The sequence below is a fragment of the Danio rerio genome, chromosome 20, assembly GCF_049306965.1.
Source record: "Danio rerio strain Tuebingen ecotype United States chromosome 20, GRCz12tu, whole genome shotgun sequence".
NCBI lineage: Eukaryota > Metazoa > Chordata > Actinopteri > Cypriniformes > Danionidae > Danio > Danio rerio.
The window spans coordinates 31,962,155-31,989,205 of NC_133195.1; the positions used below are offsets into that span (position 1 = coordinate 31,962,155).

Consider the following 27,051-nt stretch of genomic DNA (forward strand, 5'->3'; position numbering starts at 1 on the left):
GTTTAAAGACATCAGTTTAACATGGAAAAACACGTCAATTATTTGCCTTAAATTAGTCTTAAAACATTTATTTCACACATCACATTAGATGGTACATCACTAAAACAGAACGGGTATAGACGTATTAAACAGAATGAGTGGAAAACAGTCAGGCAACAAATATAAACGTGCTTCTGTAATATCTGTTAATGTTCAAGTGAGTTCAGATCTGATTTGTGGCACCACAAAGATAAGATTTGTTTTATTTAATATGGACTAGTCAGTGCGCTCTTTGTGATTAATTGTTGTAGAAATGTAAAATGTGCGTTGAATGTATATGAGTAATGTGGGAATTTCTGCACCTCCAGAATGAAACTACAATCATTTGAGTGTCTTTTTACAGAAGTGATCGTTTTTCAGCTCCATAATCTGAAGATCTGTGTCTGGTTCTGCAGATGAGATCCTTTGCTTTGCACAGCTGATATTTCACCGTTTTGGTTTCTATGCATGCAGTGCCACTGACATGATGGGGTGTACAATACATGGTATTAAAAATTGCTTTATCACAAAAGGTTAACCTGGTAATAAACACTTTGTTCTTGTTATCTATGATTTCACAGTCCATATTTTTTCTTTATTGTCCTTATATTTCTAAAAACATTTCACAATACTAAATCCACACTGTTATGTAAACATGTTAATATAAAAAAAGTAATTAAAAGCTAAATCAAAAGTTCTTTTTAAAACATTAGCACATTATTTTACAGTCCAGTTCTGATTGTAATGTACTTTTTACACAATGGGCTATATGCACAGCTAACTTCTGGTGATAGTTTATTGTGACTATTTTCAATTTCATAAGGTTCCTTTAACACAATCAACATTGCAATGCGATTACAATACATTCAGTTAAATAGACTTTAGCATTCATTTAATTTGAAAGACTTTAACTGCTACTGCTAGTGCCATCAGTACCAGCAGGCTAGTGGAGAAACTCCATTGAGGGTAAAACTAACTGTCATATTTTTAATGCAATGCTTTCTGTCCATTCTGAGACCCGTTTCATATTGTATATCCATCAGGCAGTGAAGATCACTGATTTGTAAAGAAATCAGATCTTAAACATGGCAATTTTATAATGGAAAGTGCTGAGGCTGCCTGGCTGAAATTAAAAGTCTGTGCATATACTCCATTACTGCGTAAAAACTAGCCATTGAACCTTCCTAAACCTAACCTTAAGCCAGTTACTTTATTTTATCCAGTACATTGTACAGCATGTGAGGGAATGTGCTGTAACATAAAGCACAACACAGTTTGGCATTATGAACAAAGTGTCTGCATAAACGTTTTCTTCAGGCTCGTAGCCAGGGGGTTTCGGGTGGTACGAAAGACACCCCTCCCCCCACTGCTATATTGGCTGCTGTATTTTAGCTTATTTGTCCCATTTATGCTGCCATGTGAAAATAAACAATAGAAGAAGGCTTTTAGACACATCTAATTTTTAATTATTCAAGTGGACAAATTCTGACTGAGAAAATGAGCTGGCCAGTTTATTACTGCCTGTTTCTTTTTTTCATTTAAAACAAGTTTTAAACAGATTCTGAATTGTTTTTGGTTGTTTAAATTATGGATGATAATAATGATTTAATAATGATATAATAATAATTTTTTATTTATTTTCAAAATTAGTAATTTACAATTCTAAGCTTATTGCATTATTCATATTTCAAATTTATTAATTTCTAAATAAACACTTTGTGGTAAAATAGTAGCCTGGTAAGCACTTTGACTAAAATGTAGGAAATTTTTTGTTGCATTAAAAAATATGGTTATGATCACCATCCAACAAGCTAATCCAGCAAAAATTACTGCTTAAAATGTCACTAAAATGCAGCATTTGAGCCACATAATTTAATAGAAAATTAAGTGAATAACTGCAAAAAGGTTCAGTTTTTGAGGGAAAAAAAGAACCACCCCTTTCAATAGGCTGGCTACGGGCCTAAATATATTGTGTATTCAATTTCTTGACAAAATAAATGTGCCTGAAAATTGCAGTTGGAATGTAAATCTAATTATGACTAACTTTAAAGGGGTTGTTCACCTAAAAATGAAGATTTACTCACCTTTAAGTGGTTCCAAACTTTCACGAGTTTCTTTATTCCTGCTGAACACAAAAGAAGATATTTTGAAGAATGTCAGAAACTGGTAGCCATCCATAGTATGAACAATATATTTGTTTTGCCTACTGTGAATGCCATAAGATACCAGTTTTTTAACATTTTCAACTTATCTTTTATGTTCAGTAGAATAAAAAACTCAGACTTGACAAGTGAAGTGTGAGTAAATAATGACAGAATTTTCAGTTTTGGGTGAACTATACCTTTAACTTTTGAAGTTAAGATCAATTTTTGTTGTAAACCACAGGTGTCAAAGCTAGCTCCTGGAGGCCCGCAGCTCTGCAGTTTAGTTCCAACACTGCTTCAACACACTTACCTGTAGGCTTTAAGCAAGCTCGAAGGACTCAATTAGTTTGATCAGATGTGTTTAATTAGGGTTAAAGCTAAACTGTGCAGAGCTGCGGCCCTCCAGGAACTGGATTTGACACCTGTGTCAAAAACTCTTATGCTCCCTAAGAAGTGTGTCTAAAATACTTTGTTCAAACACTGCCTGCGAAGGATACAAATCAGCTGCCTGATTCAGATACAGCCAATGAATAAACACAAGAAATATGGTCACATATTTGATAAGAAACAATATAGCGATATGGTTTGTGACACCGTATGCACAACATACACTAAAACATATAGAATTGTACCCATATATTTGTGTGTTCATAACTTAATGGTTTGGACCACCCCAGTACAGCTTCTCCTCTCCCCTATTCTTCTTCCACTTGCAGAGGATTAACATCCAAAAGGTCTTCTGGAAGGTCTTGTTGCATAAGGCGTAGCACATGGGGTTGACGGTGCTGTTGACGTAGCAGAGCCAGTAGCCCAGCTGCCAGAGGGATGTTGGGATGCAGTTGGAACAGAAGGTGGAGATGAGCACCATGATGTTGTATGGTGTCCAAGTAAGAAGAAAGGCTAGAAGGATGGCACTAAGAGTCTGAGCTGCTTTCTTCTCCTTGATGAGAACCATTCTTTTACGTTTGGTCATCTGGATCTTAAGGTTTGGGTCTTCTGGTTTGGTAGAAGAGGATGTGGAGGAAGGAGCCTGTTGGTCTGAGGACTGATCCGGGTTTGCTCTCTCACTCTCACTATTACCTTGCAAAACAGTGATGTCGCTAATGATTGGCTTGAATTTGTATGACAAGCACTTTTTATTGTTCGTTTGTGAGCATTTTGCAACATCACTTAGATATTTGCTATCTTCGTAGCAGACCAGCTGTCCGTTCTTACTGACTGGTGGTTCCTGGTTCTTGAAGGATTCTCTCGGCGTTGACTCTGAGACTGACCGGTCATCGTCCTCGGATGAGGTGTAACTGTTCAGGGTGGTGACCTGCTCAGATTTTGTCCACAAGTCATCAGACTGCAATGTTGTCCGAGTTACGTAACTCTGGTTGGACGAAGACCATGATGCTTGAGTCCCGTCTCTCTTGTTTTTAAAGCTAAAGCATCGAAGGATTGGTTTTCGTACTTTAGGGCCGTCCTGGCTGTCCAGCGATGGATATCCCTGAAGTTCCGCTAAATTCTTAGTGCGTTTTTCTGTTTCTTTGTAGATTTTGCAATATAGTATGGTCATGATGGATACTGGGACATAAAAGGCCGCTATGGCTGTCCCAAATGTAATTATGGGTTCTGAGAAAAACTGGATTTGGCACTGGTCAAGAGGAACTTTCCTCTCTCCAACAAAGTACTGCCAGCACAGAATGGGTGGAGCCCACAATATAAACGATATCAACCAGGCCATGCCAATCATGATCCCTGCCCGCTTCGGGGTTCGTTTAGCCCTGTAGGTAAGCGGCCTTGTAATGGAGAAGTATCTATCAAAGCTGATGACCAGCAAGTTCATCACTGATGCATTGCTTGCAACGTAATCAAGTGCCAACCACAGATCACATGCTGTATTCCCTAAAGACCAGTATCCCATGAGAATGTAGCACGTGTAGAGGTTCATAGAGAACACACCGATAATCAGGTCTGCGAAAGCTAAACTGAGTAAGTAGTAATTGTTGACGGTCTTCAGTTGGCTGTTGACTTTGAAGGAGAGCATCACTAAAACGTTCCCCACTATTGTGATGAGACTCACAATGGCTGATACTGTGGCAATGGTTATGACCTCCAGCAGACTGTATGGGACAGGCGGGATGGCAGATACATTTCCCCTCACAGTAATGTTTTTTATATCCATGTCCATCCTGACACTGCTGATTGGTTAGTAAAGTCTGGAACACAGTTTCACAGTATTCTTCATGCTCACTTGGCAATGGACAAGCTGAAAATAGAAAATAAACATGATTCAAAAAGAGAAACATAAATCTGTGTGTTTCATTGACAACTGTAAATCAGTGGCAAGGCCCAAAATTGTAATGTGAGTGGACCTTGGTTTTGGGTTAAAAGAAAATCTCTTTTGTGTAGCCTAATATGAAGATTTTAAAGTAAATGATTAAGTATTGTGATATTGGAGGTCCTACATTCCCAGCTCTACAACGTCAATGTTTTTCCTTATGTTGTTAATTATTAAAAGGAAGTATTTTTACTTTTAGGACCATTAAGATATTTTGTAGCACAGTAGGTAACGCTCTCGCCTCACAGCAAAGAAGGTCGCTGGTTTGAGCCTCGGCTGGGTCAGTTGGCATTCCTGTGTGGAGTTTGCATGTTCTCCTCGTGTTGGCATCGGTTGGGTCCATTTGTTTCTCCACTAAAAAATCCATTCATAAAATCAGGTCTTTATTTTTAGAACTTGTCATCTCAAATCCCTCATCTATTTCTTATTAGAACAAACTTTTTGATGATGTTAAATGATCGTATGTTTGGTTATTCCCCCAGATCTTTTTTTTTTTAACAAAGGAAGTTAAAGAAATATCTTTAAAAATGATTCATAGATTTCATCCAGTGTAACAATTTTTACAGAAATTCAAAAATGACATTGACGTCTCTTGCTCTTTCTGTGAGACTGCTCCTGAGTCTGTTGTTCACTTTTTTTGGGAAGTCCTTTTGTTAAATCTTTCTGGTCTGATGTAAAGTCTCTAATTTTCCAAAAGGTTTGTGGTGATTTTTCTTTAAGGCATATTATTTTGGGGTTTTATATGAAAGAAAATCTTTTTGTAAAAACATTTTATTTATTGGAAAGTTTTTTTTATACATAAATGTAAATAAACTCAACGGAGGCCAAATTTTGTATTTTTAAAATGAGAATTGGATCTCTATTTAAGAACCTTTACAGAGTCTTATACAAAGAAAGCAATTGAAATTTATATTAAAAATTGCTTTATTTAATATTCTACATTAATTTGTATTATTTTTTATGTGCTCTCTTTTATTTATTTTTTTGTTTCTCCTGTTTGTTTCTCTTGTCTTTCTTTTGCTTTATATTTCTTTAAACATGTCACATTTCTCGCAAAAAAAGTAATATTTGTATTGTTTGTACTATACTTCTGTTTGTCTTTCTATCTGTTGTTATTGCCTGTTGTTATTGCAATAAAAAAGGTGTTTCCCAGTGATGGGTTGCAGCTGGAAGAGCATCCACTGCATAAAAATATGCTGGATAAATTGGCGGTTTATTCCCCTGTGGCAACCCCAGATTAATAAAGGTACTAAACTGAAAAAAAGAATGAATGAATGCAGTAAACTGAGTTTTTGCAATTTCTTTATTCACATTATAATTAGACTACTGCTTAATTCTATAGCCAACAAATAATGAAAAAAGCCCATCTTAACACATTAAGATCTCACATGTTCCAAAAACTGGTCCTATTACTTCTTATACTCGTATGTTTCCCCAGATCTACCAACTTGGATTGTATATCTGCTGCTGCGTTCATGATTAGGCGGAACTAGTGAACGCGCGGAACGTTTATCCATTCAAGGGGGAGCTATTAAATGTGACCCATGTTTTGAAGTTACACCATTACAGTCTCGGCATTAGTTTTATTCTTTCATTTTCCTTCATGGAGAGCGCACATAACAGCCGTGGACGCGGTGGTCACTGGAAAAGAGGAGGTGGCGGTGATGCTGGAGAGCACAGGGGACGCGGAAGAGGAGGACACCAGCATCGGGGAAGAGGAAAACGGGATCACCGTAGAGGAAGAGGACGAGAACACGGTCCTCCTGCAGACTTCAGAGACTTTCGACGAGTGAGTAACATCAATAAAATAAATCACATCACACTGACAATTGTTTTGTTGTCAAAGTTAGCTATAGTTTAACCCATGATAGTCCGCCATTGGTATAAAATATATGAGTGATACTGCACAAAATGCCTCTAACTAGTTTTTTAAATAAACTATACTCATTTAGAGAGACTCACAATGCTGGACTGTTAATTTACTAATGAATAGGTACATATTTAGTGTTGTTATTCTAGTAACATGACTGTACTGTACAGTAATATATTTTCGTCTTGGCAATAAGTTATTAACAAAGGAATTTATCATTTAGCAAAGCGACTTAAATGAGAACAATACGAGTAATTGAGTAATCAAACCAGGAATCGAACAAAACATTGTGTCAATATACATTTAATAATACGAAGTAAAAAGACATAACAGGTATTACAAATTTATTTATCTTTTTATTTTTGCTTTGTCTGAAAAGATCTGCGTGCTACTTGGTGTCCGCAAGGGTCTTAAAAGTCTTAATATGTCTTAAATTTCAAAAACAAAATTTTAGGCCTTAAAAGTCTTAAAATCAATGAAATATTGTGTTGTGGGTCTGAAATCATTTCAAACAGGTCTTAATTTCCCAACACCTGATCACCAATAATCCATCTCAAAACTTTTTTTGTATGTATATTCAAGTTTTCTTTTATTGCAAAGAGATATTGTTGTGATATTTTTTTCCAAATTAAATTTCCTAATCAACCAAAGAAAACTAAAGCAACACATCCCTTTACACACCATCTTCCATTAATGCAAAAACTATTTACAGAAGTAACCACGCCATTAGATAAAAACCTTTTGTGTTAAGTCTAAAATTGAACTCATAATGGTCTTAAAAGGGTCTTAAAACGTCTCAAATTTGATTTGAAGATACCTGCAGAAACCCTGGAGCTACTATTACTACAATTAAGCTTGTCAACAATTTTAAAATATTTCTGCATTAATAACTATTAAAAAAATTAAGTGGATCTTCTGCATGTGAGCATTCATATTCCTATTTTTGCCAATGCTTCCTTCTCATACTTTTTCTGATTACTTTCCAGAATCAAGATGAGCCTGATGACAAGGAAAACGTTGAGGACATGGAGGAGGACAACACTTTCAATAGACGAAAGCTTGAGTCCAACTGGGACCGTTATAAGGAATCGGAAAAAGAAGAAATGAACGAAGATGTTCCTGTACAGAGAGGCACAGACTATCACGTCCTCCTCACATCAGCTGGTAAGACCTAAATGTTCACTTAAATCTGTGTTATTTTTCTTCCCATGTCTCTGATACAGTACTTTGGTATTACAATGATTGTATGAATCTGCAGCCTTCGGTGTAGTTTTTTGATCCTAAATTAGGACTACTACTAAGTTTCTGTTGCATGGTTTAATCTTATTACTTCCAAATAGCGCAGTCAGGGATTATTAACATTTACAGGCTTTATTATTTTCTGCCTAAGAAAAAATTAGCTGTAAGACCTTTTTCAGGCTGTCATCAGGGGCTTAAAAAGTCTTAAAGTGTTTAATTTAAAAAAAAACATTTCCTTAAGACTTCTTAAATTCACTGAAATGTTGTCTTGTAGTTCTTAAATTATTTTAATATTTTATTTTAAAAATATTTAAATTTTCTTTTGTTTATATACAGCTACCCAGTCGATCCAACGCGCATTCAATACATCTCAATAAACTTTTTAGCAAAGCTCTATTAGTAATATTATAACAGTATGTTGTGCATACATTTAGTTTATTACAAATTTAAAGAGTTTTTTTTTAGAAAAAAAATTTATGCAGCTAGGGTCTGCTTGACTTGACACATTATTTTAATTAAAATATGTGACTAAAATGTACTAAATTTGTTTTTTGATAAGGCAAGTAAATAATTTTTTTACCAGTCCATTTACAAAATCTTTAGCGTTTAGCCCTATGGAAGTCTCAAATTTTCAATCTTGATGGTCTTAAAAGGGTCTTAAAAAGTCTTAGATTTGATTGGTGAAACCTGCAGAAATCTTTTTATTTACACTCTCAGAAATAAATGTTTAAAAGAGTACATATTAGTGCTTAATTAATCTACAATAGTCCCTTAAACTTGTATATTAGTACCTAAGGCTCCATATTGTACCTTGAAGGTACATGTTTTATACCTAAAAAGTACAAAAATTTACCTTTTGATAGGGTGGCATCTCAGTGACTGCTTTTGCTCCTGAGAGTGTATTTTTTAAAGAGTATTATACTATTACTCCTAAGAATGCATTACATTGATCAACAGTGACAATTAAAGACTTTAACAAAATGCTACAAAATATGTTTAATAAATTTTAACAAAATATTTCTTAGCAGGAATGTTTTTTTTTTTTTTTTTTTTTTACTTTTTATTAGTTTTCCAATTTGCAAATATTGCAGATGAATATCAAATACAGAGCATTAAGATAAAAATACAGTAAATAAAAAAATAATGTCATAAGTTGAGTAAATAAACCAACCCAAAACACATACAAATTAAAAAAGGGTGGGGGTTTCCAATATCATAGCCTTAATTATTATTTTGTCTCGTTACATGTTTGCTAGCATTGTGGGTCACAGACATTCTGAAATTTTCCACATTTAACAAAATAAATTTCAATCCTTTCATGTAAACTGCAGGAAAGTTTTTCAAAAGCTGCTACTCGTCCCAACACTAAGATCCACTCAATGATCGGAGGTCTACTGGAAGATTTCCAGTTTTTGGCAATCACCCATCTGCCTAGTATGATACAGCTTTGTAGAAGCTTGGGCAAAAGTCATACCAGGTCTGCAATATCCTTACAAGGTTTTCATGCAACTCTTTCCAAAAACTTCTGGGCATTGCCTTAATATAAGAAATAGGTCACCTGCTTCTTTTTGGCATCATCAGCATTTTGGATTTTTTTGAGCACATGATTATATTTTATTTTATTTTTGAAGGATCATGTTAAAACTGGATTAATAAGGCTCAAAATTTACCTTTGCCGCATTTATGAATGACAATTTATAATAAATTCAAACAGGAATAGAATAAAGTTTTCTGTATATCATTTCATCACAATAGAGTAGATGAGACTTTCAGACACATTAAAAAATAAATATGCATCCAGCTTTTCAATGGTACCCTATACGCAAATCTAGTCTATTAGCAAGTTTTGATTTAGTTTTTTAAGTTTACATAAAGGGTAATCAGGAAATGACCATAGCCAGCAAAATAAATGTGCTGTAAAGTGAATACAGACAGTGTACACTTTGTCCAAGGTCAGGTCATTAACACATGTCTAATTATTAAAATTAAACCATTATAAAGGCATTTGTTCCTCAAATATAATGAGCCTAAAGTGTGGATAAGTACAGGATAAGACTGCATTACACTGTTCCTTTGTGGGATTCGCCTCTCATTTCCCTAATCTGCTTTCTCGAAAGCCACATTGATATTCATGAGATATATTTGTGTCATCTAATTTTATGACAGTGAAGTACTGCAGGATGGCACTGCCTCTTGTGGTACTGCAAAAAAAGACCATACATCAATTGTGCATATCAGTGCAGTTTTATATTTTGCACTGCAAACACGCTTAACATAAAATATCATGTGTTAGTAGCAATCTGTTTATTGTTGCCAATCTGCTAAAGTTGTACTCCAAACAAAACTGAAGCACTTAATTTGTTTTGCTGCTCTCTACATGCTTTCCTGTGTCATTCCCTGCACATTCACGATTAGTCATCAGAGCTTCAACTCACTGATCCCTGCCAATGTGGGTGTAGTTTGTATCTGTTCTCTGGATTCACAACTTCAGGATTTCTGTAGTACAGCTTGTCCATCAAAATAGTGTGGTTGCAGAGCGCTACTTGGGGTGACCGCCACAAAATAAAGTCGTTGCTTATTATTTGACTTTAAAGTAGTTCAATGCATCAACCAGTCTGCTTTTGATGAAGACTTATTTCTGTCTTTCAAATTCAAACCATGAAAACATATCTTTTTCAGGCTACTGTTTGACTTGGCAAGGTGTATAAACATTGTCACACCTCTTGGTCAAATATTACAGTATTATAACTTCAGTTTTATAAATAGAAAGACGGCTGTTCCGGTTTGTTTGGCTCTGTGTGTTTTTCAAAGTTGCCCGGCCTTTGCAGCGCAACACTCTGTCTTTTATCTCATTATGATTCTGCCAGCAGGCTCTGATTAGTGAGTATGGAGGTAACGGACTGATTAGGTATAAAATGAGTGTAATTCAACTTTCACCAGGGAGTGGAACAAAGTAGAGGAGTGTCCTTCTATTACCCTTGAGCTTTCTCACTATGACCAAAATTATAAATGAATCTAGGTTCATCCAATGGGTAATTTACCTAAAAATTAAAACTTTGTCCTCAGTTGGTCCAATGGTCCACAACCAAGAGCCTGGGCACCCTTGGAGTCTCTGCACAGGGGGTCTTCTTTAAGGGATAGTTCACCCAAAAATAAATAAAACCTATAAGCATTGACTGTCAAAGTATTTGTTTTTTCCTATGGATGTCAATGGTTTAGTGTTGTCACGATACTATAATTCAATTCCAATCGGTGCTGAAGTTTTAAAAACATTTGTTTCCCATTAACTTTTGAGCACATTCTTTAACATAGCTGATTTGCTGTTGTGTTCATGTGCTCAACTGAAATGACTGTGATTGGCCGTGAAGGTCATCAGTTCACCAAACTCACTGCTGTTTACTAAGTGTAACCACAGATACAGGGACACTGGAGTGTTTTAAATCTGTTAAGATCAGTTGATTCGTCAGCAGATCACTCATATGTCAGCTTATAAACAAACCAGCTGATCTTTGCGGCTTTTAAACCTTCAAGTGTCTCTGTATCTGTATGTACACTCAGTAAACAGTGGTGAGTACTGTGACCTTCATGGCCAATCACAGTCATTTCTGTTGAGCATGTGAACACAGGGGCAAATCGGCGGTGTTTAAGAACACCATCAAATGTTAGTGGGAAATGGACGTTTTTTAAATTTTAGTACTGATTAGGGCTGCACAATTATTATGTTTGCCATTCTGTCATTGACAACATTATAATGCATTGTTGAATTCTATGCTTGCCGTTCGTCATTGACAACTTTATTTTTTCACACGTAAAATGAAACATTTGTCATTATCAGATTTCCTCCTGCATTAAATTCAACATCATATAGTTATAGTGACACTGTAAAACGTTTATTTTCATGCACAACACTTTGTGTTCGCTATGAAAGAATAAAATCATATCAAATGCTTGTCATAATCATAACTCTAAAATGCAATATAATCATTTAAATGGTGTATGCTATTTTGGTTTCACTTTCACTGCCGAGTGCGATCATGTCATCATGGCTGCCGTCACTTTGAGAAAAAAACATACATGCACATCATACTTCCCCCGCAGCTCTTAAACGATCTCTCTGTGCAACAAACTGAATGTTATTTACAACTTTATTAGCTTTTATTCACAGCATATGCAGGACATATATCTGTTCACTAAAGTATATGCATTCGCTGCCATGCACGCGTCCTCTCAATAGTAAACAAAGAGCTCACATGTGTTTTCGCTGCCGCAAATACTTCATTACTTTAAGACAGAAATGACATTTATGAGTGAATTACACCTTATAAATGCACTACTTCACATTTTTAACACTATTTCGAGGTCTCCATGTGGCTGGGCAACGTATATAAAACAACGTGAAGACTTGTGCGATCGCCTTTATGGTTTTCTCAAACTTTAAAATATAAGTAGCTGAATTGTAGGGATGCTGGATTTAGATCGTTTGGAGGGTCAAATCAAGATCGCACTCTTTTTTTTTTTTTTCTCTCTCCGATTAATCATACAACCAGATTGGTATTGAATTCCAGTATCATGACAACACTACAATGGCTCCAGATTTTCATCAGATTTTTTATCAGAATAACTTCCTTTATACATTTTATTTTGGGGTGAATAATCCCTTTAACCTAGATTCACATGACTTTGGTTCTGTCTTTTTAAAGGTGTGATTTCTAGACTTCTAGACCTTTATTAAGACATGCATCTTTGGAAAAATTAAGAGACCACTTGAACATTCTCAGTTCTGATGATTTCTTAGGTATGACTTTGACTAAATTGTTAATATTTGTTTTATTCTAAAAAGGTCTGATAATATGTCCTCCAAATGTAATTCTTTAAAAATGAGCAATTCTGAAAATACTTGGGGAATTCATCAAATGATGGCACAGTTTTCATTTTTGAATGAATTATTACTTTCAAAAAGTTTTTTGCTTGTGTATGCTCACTTTTAATTTTATTTGTTTCCATAATTCCATATACTCTTAATTTCATTTACACAATAAATGCAAATAACAAGAGAAATGGATAGACCAAACATATGAGTTGTCAACTTCATCTTAGCAGGAGCATGCAGCTGTTTGTTGCCCACAGGGAAGTTTAATCCATCAGTTTCACAGAGGAAATCCTTATGCACTTCATAGAAAAGTCATTCTGGCTTGTTAACCATTATTTGTCACATGTAGAGACACAGGTGTAGTCATTTTTTTTCCAAATGAAAAAGTATTCCCTAAGAAATAAATCTGCATTCAGCGGCTAAATTGCTATAATTGTGAATGGCATATTATATTCTCTACTAGCGTGTCTTTCAGACCGTTACTGTAAAGAAAACTGCATCTGTCATTTAACCACTTAAAATCTGTTTACCGAGCGGCTTCATACGCTATAGCAAATCTTTGATGCAATCATTTTTGTTGCAAATTACTGTCTCACAGATGGGTAATTTTATTTTGTCTAATATCACAGCTGATCAGAGATTAATCTGTCAAAACCTCATAACAACATCTTTGAATGTGTGCAGCCTCGTCCAGTGTTTGTTGTCATTGTGGCGGTGAACTTGTTGCCAGAGTCAGGATAAAGCTAAAAGCTAGTTTTGTTGCACTCAGAATGAACCTGAAACTCACACTATTTTGAAGACACATGATGAGTAGGAATGTGGTCATTGCTACCTTGTAGTATCAGGTAATAATGATCTCTTTTAGATGAAACTGATGTAGAGATCCCTGAGGAGGGCACAGTTTCCCGCTGAACATGGCTGAATATTTAAACAGTTTGTAAATGCAGCCATCTTAGCCTTGCATTGATTTTTGGTTTCGGTAAGGAGTTGGAATTGTAAGCACAGTTTAGTATATTATATTTGCAGGAACTTTACAAATTAATAGAGCATAAAATGTTTATGTGATATTTAAGGGTTTCTGCAAGTTTTATTGTGCCTTTATGCAAATGTAGGCCTTAAAAAGGTCAAATCTTGAATTCATGATGCCATTGCATTAAATACTGAGTGAGTCAGCACATAAATAATTGAAATAGTTAAAGTATTTTATTTGAACATTATTATATTAAGATACATTTACTTGATGCAAATGAGATGAGAGGATTTTAAAAAAAGTTTTTAAGTAAACTAACTTTTCAAGTTAATGTATTTTGGACTAATGTTTTTTAGATTCTAAAAAGAATCTTTTTAGACATGCATTAGAGAATAACAAATGCTGAATAAAAACTCACCTTTTTCATTGTAATAAGAAACTACAGTAAAAGTAATTTCCATATTTTTATGATATGAGAAGAGTTATTCAAACTTTAAGCTATTTTCTTGTCAAACAAATTAAAAAGTGAGATCAATAAATTGGTGCATTTTTCTTTTAAGTGCTAATACAACTCATACTGTGCTCCTTATAAATTCACATTTAAAGAACATACTTCCATATTCTGTTCCCTACTTTTTGTTCTTACATTTTTAAAAATAAATTTTTAAATGAATGTTGTTTTTAATAAATATTTTATTTACATTTTTATTAATCTTTATTAGTCACAGTAAAAATAATAATACCCTGCTTTAATTAATGTTCTGATAAGTTTTATGATTAGTGCTTTGATTGCTAATAAATTACCTTTAATTAAAAAAAAAAGTTCCTGAAATGTATATGATTGCTTCTGTTTGTTTCTTTGTTCATTTCACACAAATCACAGCCCAAAATTGGGTCAAATATGGACAAATCCAACATTGGGTAATTCTTTTCGGTTGAATTTAAACTTTTTTTATCCAAATATTTGGGTTTGTCCATACTTTAAAAATTGATGGCTTGATGTATCCCAACACTGTGTACAGTGTAGGTAAACATTGTCAGTTTTTTTTGTTGTTGTTTATTTGTTTTTGTTAAAGGCATAGGTCCTCTAAAAATCATTTATTCTGTCTTTTATAGTTCCAAACCTTTTTTCTGTGAAACATAAAACAGGATATCGTAAAAAAAAAGTTTTAAAACTACATAAAACCCTATTGTCTTGCATTCAGATTGGGTGTAACGCATTCCAAAGTAACGCATTACTATAGTCTAATTACATTTGTGAGAAATGCAGTAATGTAACAAATTATAGTTGAAGTCAGAATTATTAGCCCCCTGTTTATTTTTCTTCCCCAATTTCTGTAAATGGAAGAAAGATTTTTTTTCAACACCTTTCTAAACATAACAGTTGTAATAACTCATTTCTAATAATGGATGTATTTTGTCTTTGCCATGATGACAGTAAATGGTATTAGGCTAGATATTTTTCAAGACACTTCTATACGGCTGACATTTAAAGGCTTAACTAGGTTAATAGGTTAACTAGGCAGGTTAGGGTAATTAGGCAAGTTATTGTATAACAATGGTTTGTACTGTAGACTATCAAAAAGAAATATAGCTTAAAGGGGCTAATAATTGTGACTTCAAAATGGTTTTTAAAAAAATTAAAAACTTTAAAGCTTTTATTCTTGCAGAAATAAGACATATAAGACTTTCACCAGAAGAAGGAGGGCACTGGCACCCAAAAACCAGCGGCCCAACTCAGCCTAAACAGGCTAAATTGGACTTTTGTGCAGAATCGGGAGTGAAGGTATCTTCTGAATGTGGAGAGAAGCGTTGCTGCCAGTCATTGGGCTGTTCAAGTACCTTTATGCATTTGAAAACCGCGAGTTACGTGACAAGAACTGACCGATCAGCTTCCTACTTTGGAATATAGACATTTAGATAGACAAATTATCTCAGACAAACACAGAACACCCAAACACTGCAGTGCTTTTCGTACTATGATTGTCAATGGTTACAGGTCTCCAGTTTTCTTCTTTTGTGTTAAAAAAAGACAAAGGGGTTTGGAACAAGTGAATGATGAGAGAATTTTTAAGTTTTAGGCGAACTCTTTATATATTTTGAATATGTCAAGCTGCTGTTGTCAATCCATTTTCTTCAGTAAATATTAAATTACTGAAAGAGCTGCAGTTTATTTAGTATTTTTATTGGTGTATTTTATGTTTGAAAGTTACTTCAGAGTAAAGTAATTAGTAATCTGATTACTTTTTACATGAAGTATTTAGTAATGTAATCAGATAACAATTTTTTAGTACTAATTAGTAATTTGTAATCTATTACTTCTTTAATGTAACTTAGCCAACACTGCTTGCATTTTATGAAGACGTACAATCATACAGGTTTACAATGAGAAAAACATTACAGTATTTTCTGTTGTGCTTTTAATTTTTAATCATTTAAATTGAAATTAATCATTAATCAGTTAACATCAATTGACATTTTTTTTAAATCAAACTTTAATTCAGACAGCTAAATTGCCCAATGGTTACTATAAAATAGGTTTTCATATAAAACTTACTGTTTTCGTCTCTCAGCATTGAACTCCATCGACAGATCTTCCTTGGTCCGATTTTTTACCCATCCCAAACCTTTTCTTCTTCGGTCAACTCTCTGGTGTCCAAAATTTTTATTATAATCCTCAAATTGTAGGAATGTCTTCTCCCTTCTTGGATGTTTTTTTCCAGTTCTCAAGAAAGTCAAAGAAAAAAAGCTTTCTCTCGAGTTATGACCTCAACACCAAAGTCCAAGCCAGTGTTAGTGTAGCATCTCCTGTAATCTCGGAGGTGGAGGATGATGATGATGATGGGGAAGTGCTGCTGTTGCCGTTTCTCAGGATGAATATGTGCTGCTGCCTGTGGATGCGCTGACAGACACAGATGTGAATGGCTGGGAGGAGGTCATTCCCACTGGGCTGGGATGATCGTCATGATTTGGGGCAGTGAACAACAGGCAGACGGTGAGAATGGGAGGAGGAAGAGGAGAGGGCTGAAGCTGAGTAGAAATGAGGGGATGAAGAGTGGACCGCTCACACTCGCATTGTAGACAGTGGGGGAGTGTGGAAGGGATGGTCTGGTTCTCACTGCTACATAATGGAGGCATTAATTTACTCTCTTTTGACACAGATAGTGTTTGTGTGAGTAAATATGTGGGTGGAGAGCATCGGTTATCTTCAAATACAGAAGAGGGTCGTTTAGTGACTTTTTGTTATATTTGTAAGAGCTGCTGTACAGTAGCTCAATGAAATGGTAGTTTAAAATATTACAAGCTATTGGGGTGATATCTGATTGATTTTAGTCATTTATAAATGTTGTTTCAATAGATTTCCAAGGAAATACAGCTGATTTTACTGGTGTTGAAATAAAAAATCTGTGGTCATTACCATATGAAAATTTAATGTACAGTCAAAGGGATAGATTACAAAAAACTTTATTTTTGTCATCATATACTCATAAACCACTCATTCCAAACCTGTCCGAGTTTATTTCTTTTATGGAATACAAAGAAAATTTTACTCTTGACCAGATTGTTTTTGTTCCTTCTATGGATTTCAATTGATGCTTATGACCCCCTACCCTTGGCTAAAACAAAAGCAGATTTAAATATTTATAAACCCATTTAAGGTCAATATTATTAGCCCCCTTAAGCAATTTATATTTTTGATTGTCTGCAGAAGAAACTACTGTTATACAATGACTTGCCTAATTACCCTAATTAAGCCTTTGAATTGCACTTTTTTTAAACACTTTTAATGTTCCATAAAAATGTGATGCATACATGCTGTATTAGTAACCAAATACCAATTAAAGAACACCCACCCCATCCTGACAGAGCCATAAAAAAAATATGTATTCACATGAAAGAAAAATAAAACATAAACAAATAAATGGAAAATAAAAAATAAACTAAAATAAGATAAAATAATAATTGTGCTACAAACTTTACATTAAAGTACATGCTTTTAGTCATTTTCATGTGGAACTGAGCTTTGCAGAGCAACAAATGTGTACAACTGGAAAGGGAGCGGTATGGAATAATCGGTTATCTCGATTAATGGTTTTTCATAAATGTTAGATGCCAAAATCGAAACCGAATTTTCAATTAATTGCATAGTCCTAAGTGAATGGTGAGAGAATTTCATTTTTGGGTGATCTATCTCTTTAAATATTAAAGCTAATATTATTTTGGTTCCATAAGCGCCATCAAACAGAATTAAAAATCACTGACTACGTTTATGTGGACATCAGTAACTAAATTATTTACCTTAATCTGAATAAGACAATAATATGATTGAGGTGTTTTTATGAGTTGCTTTTTGTATGTTTTTTTCATGATCCTGTTTTACACAATATAGCACATAATTCGATTAACATCTTTGCTTTACCGCACCATCCACTCCCCAAGTTGGTCCAAGTGATGAAATATTGATTTTTGCAATTTGTAGTTTTAATATGTAATTTTCTGTATCATGTTTTATATTGCTTTGTTTTAAGTTAGGCCTGTCACAATATCTATTTTTTGTCGAACGATATATTGCACCAAAATATATTGCGATAAACAATATTTTAAGACCATTTTATCCCACTCATTATGCCAGAATGACAATATAATATCGTCACAATGTAAGTACACTCTTTCAAAGAAAACATAAGATTTTATTCTTAAGAATATTTCATGTAATTGTAGTCATTTGAACAATTTAATAATTTGACATTGGAATCAGAATGTGAAAACGCATATCCTAAATAAATAATAGTTAATGTTAACAAAAAAATGCAAGGTAAAAAGAGAGTGTGATATCTGCTAGCAGATCTCTTTTCAGTTGTCAGGCACCCACATGAATGTATACTATAGTAATGTATAGTAAATACTATAGTGTTTTTAACCATTCTGACACCTCCAATAAAGAAAGAGAGCTAAAATGCTGCTAAAATAGTTTTTTATGTATGGGCAAGATACATTGCATCACCAAAAATGATTGAGGTCATGTCCATGCATTGTGTGTAGAGGTGTGAACCTATACTGGTCTCTTGGTTCGGTTCGGTTACGATTATCATGCCTTCGATTCAATTCGATATCATGGTGCATTAACGATGCTTTCCTGCACAGTGTTATATTTTGGGGGAAGGCTATAACAAGCTGTCTGTATAAACACACAGCATCACTCTGTCTCTCATTCACACACATACACATACATAGACAGCACCAAACAGACAAACACACACACACACACACACACACACACACACACACACACTTAAGCCCTCGCAATATGCGTTTAGCTGGGAGAGCTCACGCTGAGCGGAGCAAAAAAAAAACAACACAAAAAATAGAAGCACTTTTTTTATGGAGTCAGATAAGACTCAAAAGAAATTCATGCAAAAGACACGATGTACACATACTTAGCCAAATTCATGTGCATAAAACCACATTCACGTGTGTAAAATATTTATTCATATTCACACAAACAATTCACATGCACAAAATAAAAATACATTTTCATGAAATACGTTTCACAAATGCAAAACACCATTTGCAAATTTATAAGAGTGTACAAAAAGTTTTGAATGTTTGAAACTTTCGAGTTGATCCTGAATGAGAATGTGCAAATCTTCTTTCACATACGACTCCCCTTGGATACGTGTGTGTGTATTTTCGAGACTGTGCTAGCAGAAGCAGGCAACTCATACCTTTCAGCCAATCAGATGAGAGCTGTATTTAATGAAACCTACTCTGCGCTCCTTTTGCGCAGTCTGTTCCTCTCCAGCATGGCGAATGGAGTAAGAGATACACAGGCTTCAAGCAAGAACTATTAAATTTCCTGACTTTCACTGACTTAAAAGCTTAATTTACATTATATCTAATGAATTTAAACACGCTTTATTGGTTGCTCACATGCTCATCGCACGCTCAGAAAAGCTGCTGTTCCATGCCAGAGCAAGAGCACCAAACAGTAGAAACAGTGTGTGAATGAGTGAAAAAGAAAAGAAAAAGACAGCTGTGAAACATAACCAGCTTTGTCTTTTTGTAGGAAACACACTTTTTGATCTTTATAGGGTAAAAGGTTTTTGAGTTATTGCCGCTATAACAATGTGTCAGGAGTATCGAAAACAAAACCAACTTAACCGCGCTCGTTTCTGGCGCCTGAGTTGGCTCCTGAGTGTTGTAAATACCAGCGCTCACCTCTCTCGCGACAGAGCGCATAGGAGATAAATGACAACAGTACATAATAACCGGTTATGATTATTACTGAACCGATACCGAATTGTCCGTGTCTACATCGCGGTGCACCGAAAAAACAATTAATTTTGACACCCCTAGTTGTGTGATAAGTTCTGCCTGTTCTTATAGTTAGTCACATTTTTCATATTAGTCAGTCATATTATTCTTTTTCTTCGCTTTTTAACTGGCAGTCAAAAATATTAAAACAATAAGAGACCGGAATGAGACTGAAAGTAACTATGTTACAATTGCCACATCACACTTATGTCAAAAATAAGGTGGATAGCTTATGGAAATTCATCTTTTTAGTCAGTGAAAATCAGAGAATTTGACATTTGGTTTGGAGTGGAAACCCTGTTAATAGTAATGAAGTAAATATACTGTATATATGCAAACAAAAATGATAAATTGTAATACAAAACATTTGTATTTGCATAATGCACGTGTGTATATTTATTATGGATGGATAAATAAACATGCGTACATGCATTTGAAGCTGTATTGATAATCTCTGAAGTGTGGTTTGATCCGTCTAAATCTGCTCTCACAGCTGCAGGAATGTAATAAGTTGCATAAAAGGAAGACATGAATAATCAATGAAGAAAAAAAATTCTTGAAAGGACAGTTCAAACATCAAGTTGCAATAGTGCAACTGCAGGATGCTGATGCTCCTCGCAATCCATTACTATTTCAACATGTCCATGTAACTACTGTTTGAGAGACTGACTGATTCAGGGTCATTACTCTTTAGACGTTTTCCCTTTGTGTCACCTGATTTTCTACAATACCACAGTGAGATACTACAGCGGCACAGTCTCGCGTCTTCATGTTGTACAGTCAGGTTGACAGGAAATGGCTTATGTAAGTTATTGCCGTGTAGGGCAGGATTTCCAGGCCTCCAAGTTTATTGATCATAATGAGATCATAATGGAGGATATGAGCCGTATCACATACCCTGGAGGAGGACTAATAATGAAGGGCATAGATATACAGTGACAGCTCTGCATCTGTGTGTCTGTCTTAACATAGTACGTCTCTTCTGGGTCTCAGATGGCCAGCAGACACAACTCAGCCCTACACGCTACTCACTCGGGTTACACTTTGACAGTGAATTAATACAAAATTTCATGACCTTGTTTATCTGTTGACTGGCCTTTGGAGTGTCTGTGTCCCTGCAGAGGAGGAAAGATGTGGTGATTCATTACCAGTGACACTGCACCTGTAGGAAACCATGTCCTCTTCCCACGTTTTCTCCTTTATTTCAGCATTTTGGACCTCCACCTGTGGCCCTGGTACTGTCAGTTTCAATAGCTGGACCTTCCTAAAATGACGGCACCCTGGTGGGTTACAGCTCTCTATAGAAGGTCTTAATTTTATAGCCATTTTTGGCAAGCAGCAGTCTTGTCTTTTGAATTGGAGCTGAATGTTGGCAAATATACAAGTTATTGGTGCATTTGCCCAGTTTTTAAATAGCATTTAATCTAGTGTATTTGCACTTGTTCACTTCAGTTGGAATAAAGTAATAATTCATATGTTTGCCTTTATTTTGTCATGTAAGCCAGTACAATTTTTGTGAATTTGTTCATATATTTATTGACTGACAGCTTTAGAAAATCTTCTGCTCATTCAGCATGTATGCATGTTAATCTGGCTACAATTGGACTCTGCATTGAGATTTTGCTTTGAAAGATGAAGTTGTCTTGCTGCGTATTTTCTATTGCTTGTCTACATGCTGAAACTGTATTAAAAGATTTGGGATATACACTTTTCTCAATAAATTAAAGCTTTTATCCTGCATGTAACGGAGGCCAACTAGTGAAGTGCTATGCAGGTAAACCTCAATCCTCTGACCTCAAAAGGTGCTCTTGCGACAGACGCTAGAGGCCATGGTCTTTGGCCTTCTTGTTAGAGCATCCATCCTGACCTTACAAGAAAACATAAGTATTTTACGTTTGTGAGTTTAGTGGCTAATTCGTACAAATTTGTACGAATATAGTCATGCATAAATGCACAATTTTAAAAAGGAGGCATGGCACCCAATCCTACCCCAAAACCAAACTTTCACTGAATAATAAGCAAATTGTTCTAAATTGTACGAATTAGATTATGCAAATTCATACGAATTAGCCACAAAATAAAAAATTTACGAATTGCTGTGAGATTGCGTTGGAGCATCCAATTCCCCTGCAAAGATTCGCCGGTTCGATCCCAGCTCAGAGCGGGTTGGGTGCAGTAGGTCCGGTGTGTTGCATGCATAAATATGTTACATTGAAAAAGCAATCCAAGATATTTACAATTAGGGCTGAACAGTATATCGTTTGAGCATCGATATTGAAATTGTTTTTATCCGCAATAGTCACACAACAGGATTAGATTTTTATATTAAAGAGTAAAAGATAAAGATATTATTCAATATTATTTTTATGTTATTGTATAAAATCGTTTATACAACAATGACCATGCTATTTTAGGTTTGATTGTTCAATTTTTGTACTTGAATAATTTTAAGTCTCCCCAGAAAACCACAAAGTACTGTTTATTTAACTTCATTTTTTTTTACTTTATTTTAAGTCATATTTACATATGCTTGTAATTTATTATATTTTATGCGGATACACTGTATAGAAAAAGACTTGATCAGCCCAGTCATTTCTAAATGAGTGAAATATATCCAAATTGTGCTATTTAAATCATCTGGTGACATTTTATATTGATATCACAATATATACATCACAGCAAAACAAAATTGCAATGCCAGATTTTTCCATCATCGTGCAGCCCTATTTACAAGGATACAAAAAGATTTCTATTTTAAATAAACCTTTTTTCTTTTGAACCTTATCTACCCTCAAACAATCCTCTTTTCTTAAAGCATCTCAAAATATTTATTTGAATATTTTATGTTTTACCCCTTTTCATTACTCATTGTATGCATGTTATTCTGTCTATAATTAGACTCCAAATTGAGATTTTGCTTTGAGAGATGAAGGTGTCTTGCTGTGTATTTACTTGTCTTTTATTGCTTGTCTACATGCTGAAACTAGAGTGAAATATTTAGGATCCACAATTTTGTCAATAAATTAAAACTTTTATTCTGCAAAAATATATTAGATTGAAAAAAAAAATCCAAGTTATTTACAATTTACAATCATTTGAGCATTGAAATCACAATATGTGTATCGGCAATTGTCACTTCGCAAGATTAGATTGTCTATTAAAGATATAAAGATAATATTTTTATATTATTGCATAAAAATTAAACGTGTTATTTTATGTTTGATTGTTCATTATTGTATTCATTGTATTGGCAGATTTTTCCAACATAGTGCAGCCCTATTTACAATGTTACAAAAAGATTTCTGTTTCAAATAAATGCGTTTCTTTTGAGCCTTATCTTCTTCAAACAAACCTCTAAGCATCTCAAAATATTTATTTAAACAATTGCATGTTAAAACCCTACCCATTACTCATTGAAAGAAAGGTAGTAATTGAAATAAATAGAATAGAATCACTTTAACATTGGTAATAAGAAATTTGAGCAACAAGTCAGCATGTTAATATGATTTCTGAAACGTTTATACATTTTTCCAGATAAACGTATCATCGATGATCATAAGATACATTTTAAAAACCTTACAGGTCCAAATGTTTGAATGGTAATATATTTCCCAAACAGTTTTAATCAATTGGATATCGATGGGTATCTTATTTCATTCAAGCCTTTATGTCACACAAATGATTACAGTGTCTTTTTTTCTTAATACAGTATGAGTATGTTAATAATGTGATCACACAAAATCATGTTTTTTCCAGCACAGAGAGGTGTTTCTGTAAGAATGTTCACTTGCATGTTCAGCACCTGCACAGCCTGTGTTTTTGCGCGCGCGCGCACACACACTGTGACTGCAGAGTCTCTGCATCAAGCTTTGGACAGTAATTATGGTGCGGGGGTGTGTGTTTGCACCCACACACAGTATCACAGTGTCATCTCAGTAATAACGTGTAACAGTAACAACCACTGTGTTAATGACTGTGTATGTGTCTTTTCTCTCTCTCTACTGTTGTTACCATAACACCTATATGATTTACATAAGGTCACTCATTATTTAAAAAACATTTCATATCCCTCATGAATGTTAGGAAGGCCGACAAAGGCCACTTGTTTCTGATCATTTCCATATTGGCTTTCCATATCTTTTCATCTGTCAACTTCTAGTAAATTTGCTTCTGTTGCATTGTTCCTTGTTGTCATATAATTGAAACCGTAGCGCTTTTCCAAACCCTATTTACAGGTTAAAGGTTTAAGTGAGATTTTTTTTTTCATAAATAACAGTTGTGTAATGATAGCTATAAATATTAATAGTCTAGATGATTTTGTCCCCAATGAACCTGTTTTATAATGCTGCCAGGAAGTGGTCCCCTGATTGTCCCATTGAGTTCATGTATGCCCATAGATGCATTATTTGGGGCAGTGTTGATATTTGGGGCATGAAGTCCTTTGGTATTTGGTTTGAAGTGGATGCTTTTTTTCATAGGCGCTGTCACTGAAATAACTCAATTTATCTCTGTTTTCTGGTTTCTGTGTATTTGGGAAATGTATGGGAGATGAAAGAGAAATCTTTCAAAGTTGTGGACAGGTATTATCTACAGCTGGTACATTACGTTAGGCCTACACAGAATTGCAGGTTTCTGCAGATTTTAAACCCATCATTAAGTCTATTTATTCACTTGTGTAAATTTTTATTTATTCAGTTTTTTTTAAATAATTTCAGTAATATTATTGACTAATAGAAAAATGTTCAATTGATTTAATTACAATACAGTTTGTAAAGTAATATTTTCTGTCTTTTGTAGATATATTATATGAGATTTGCTTTGTTACCAAATAATAGGATTCAATTGGATTTGCATTGTAAACATTAAATTTATTTTACTTTTTTTTTCATGTCAAGTTTTTAGTTGTGATACTTCCAAAATCGGTCCCATAAATCCGCTGATTCCTAAAAAAAAAAAAAAAAAAAAAAAAAAAAATATATATATATATATATATATATATATATATATATATATATATATATATATATATATATATATATATATATATATATATATATATATTTATATATATATATTTATTTATATATATATATATATATATATATATATATATATATATATATATATATATATATATATATATATATATTTATATATATATATTTATTTATATATATATATATATTTATTTATATATATATATTTATATATATATATTTATATATATATATATATATATATATATATATATATATATATATATATATATATATATATATATATATTTATATATATATATATATATTAGGGCTGTAACGATACACCAAACCCACGATTCGGTTCGTATCACGATTTTTGACCCACGATTCGGTTCGTATCACGATTTTTTATTTTATTTTTTTCGTGTGGGGTGGGAAAAAAAAGATTTTTAAAACTATTTTTTATTAAATAACATTTGAAAAATCTTTATAAACTAAACATCAAAGAACAATATTAACTATGCAAATTATTAACAACATAAATAGGCATATATAAAATAAATAAATAGCCAAAGCTATCACTTCTGTTTTTTGTAACAAAATACTGTTGAAAAACCAAACAGAACTAAACTCCATTGTGTAGATGGTTCAAGCATGTTGAAAATTATTTTTCAATCAAGTTCTCTTACATAGAAAAAGTAAATTAAAAAGCTACTAGGGATGCTCATTTCGTTAATTTTGCTAACCGACAACCGCCGCTCATTAATCGGTTATTACCGGTTAACTGGTCAGATTACTATTAATTTTATATTAAACAAATTGACGTGTCTATTTTGTGTCTGACACATTAAATATTGCATTTTAAAATACTGATTTATTTTTATATGTTAGAATATTAATAGCGGAACAGAACAACAGAGCATTTCCACGCACCTGCAGTGTTTAGCACAGAAGAGCAGAATAAAATGAATAAAATAAATAGGACTGCCCTAAATTATTTTCACTTAAATAATTTATATTACAAAAAGAAAATACTGACTGATTCTTTTTAATAACCGGCATAGGCTTTTTTTCCAATCATATGTTTTTTTCTTCCGTCAAATAAAAATCGCAGACTTCCTCAAATTGCTCGCTTCACGGAAAATATGCATTTATTTAATGCCCCACTGTTATTATTATAATTACAAAACCTTTTACATTTTAATAGAAATCATTATTTTAAAGATTTTGTCCTGATATAGCCTATGGTTTCCTCTCTCTCCCTCGCGGTTCAAGTGCGCGCGCTGCGTGATGAAAAGACAGCAACAATGCGCTCATATGTAGACTTTTTGTAAACAGTTTTGTTGTTTAAATATGATATTGCATTAATCTGTGTACATGCTTTATAAGCTGTAAAATAAAAAGTAAAGCCTATTTGTTGCGTTTATTACGCAGATCCAGGTCAACATAAGCGCTGGTTAAGCATCAACAGGTCTGTTTCAAACAGCAATATTCTTCTTCCATTTTGCTTCTTTGGCAAATGTGTCATTAGGCACGGGTTACACGTTATGGTCCTGCAAAATAAGTATGCTTTGCAGTTAAACAAGGGGCCGAAAACGAGGCGCAACTCACTGCCTTTGTTGACAAGGAAAAAAGAAGAGGCGCGGTCCTCTCATGAAACGACTGAATCAGCTGGATATCGATTGTGCAAAAGTGTTGCTGTCTGTGTTGTTACAATAGTAATATTTAATACTATTGTGATATTCAAGATTTGTATATTCATACAGCTCTGGATAACCTAAAACAGCGATTAGACCTTCAGAGCGGCGTTAATGCGTCCTGAAGTAAAGCGAAACGGCTATAAACTCCAGCAAGATTGAGTGATTATGCAGAGCCATATACCTTTATCTCTAAATAAAGTATAACTATAGAAACTGTGTTCATCTTAACTGAAAGCTTCGTCGTGAAACACAATCTCACGGCAATTCGACTGGTCAGTCAGCACTCTCTAAGGTTCAAACAGAAATCGCATAGCACGGTTACAGAAAAGTTTGCGCTGTTACCTGACATCTGGTTAACGCCCATCCCTCTCTGCGCAGCCACATTAACAGTGTGAGCAAATGATCGTATATGCGCTGAAAATCCGGCCGCTTTGACAGCATTGGCAATGTTTCTGGCGTTGTCTGTTGTCAAGCGGGGTTAAGTTGGTTTTCTTTTTAATATTCCTGACACAATCAGACGGTCCCTTACTAAGAGCTCCGTGCGAGCTCTCCCGGCTAAATATTGGAGGGCTTAAACGGAGCAGTGCTTGTAATGTCCAACGAAAAAAAGTGTTAATTAGCTC

At 34.2% G+C, this 27,051-nt stretch overlaps 2 protein-coding genes across 6 annotated transcripts in view; one reads left to right on the forward strand and one right to left on the reverse strand.

Moving 5' to 3' along the window:
• Positions 1-54: 54 nt before the first annotated feature.
• chrm5b (cholinergic receptor, muscarinic 5b) lies at positions 55-16,476 on the reverse strand. Of its 2 annotated transcripts, XM_068215485.2 has the most exons (2): positions 15,992-16,476; positions 55-4,413 (listed from the first exon to the last, which is right to left on the reverse strand). In XM_068215485.2, exon 2 carries the CDS (start codon positions 4,333-4,335, stop codon positions 2,818-2,820), a length of 1,518 nt encoding a protein of 505 aa, XP_068071586.2. In that variant the 5' UTR covers positions 4,336-4,413; positions 15,992-16,476; the 3' UTR covers positions 55-2,817.
• aven (apoptosis, caspase activation inhibitor) overlaps positions 6,008-27,051 on the forward strand; it is a 42,480-nt gene continuing 21,436 nt past the window's right edge. For 3 of the 4 annotated variants that reach the window (XR_012395683.1, XR_012395684.1, XM_005160759.6), the window contains exons 1-2: positions 6,019-6,274; positions 7,342-7,519. Coding sequence is in view for 2 of the 4 variants with exons in the window: in XM_005160759.6 (XP_005160816.2) it covers positions 6,089-6,274; positions 7,342-7,519 (364 nt within the window). In the remaining 2 variants the exon portion in view is untranslated. 4 annotated transcript variants of the gene reach the window in all.

Coding starts and splice junctions, on each gene's coding strand:
- chrm5b (XM_068215485.2), bottom strand. CDS start 4,335: ATGGACATGGATATAAAAAACATTACTGTGAGGGGAAATGTATCTGCC.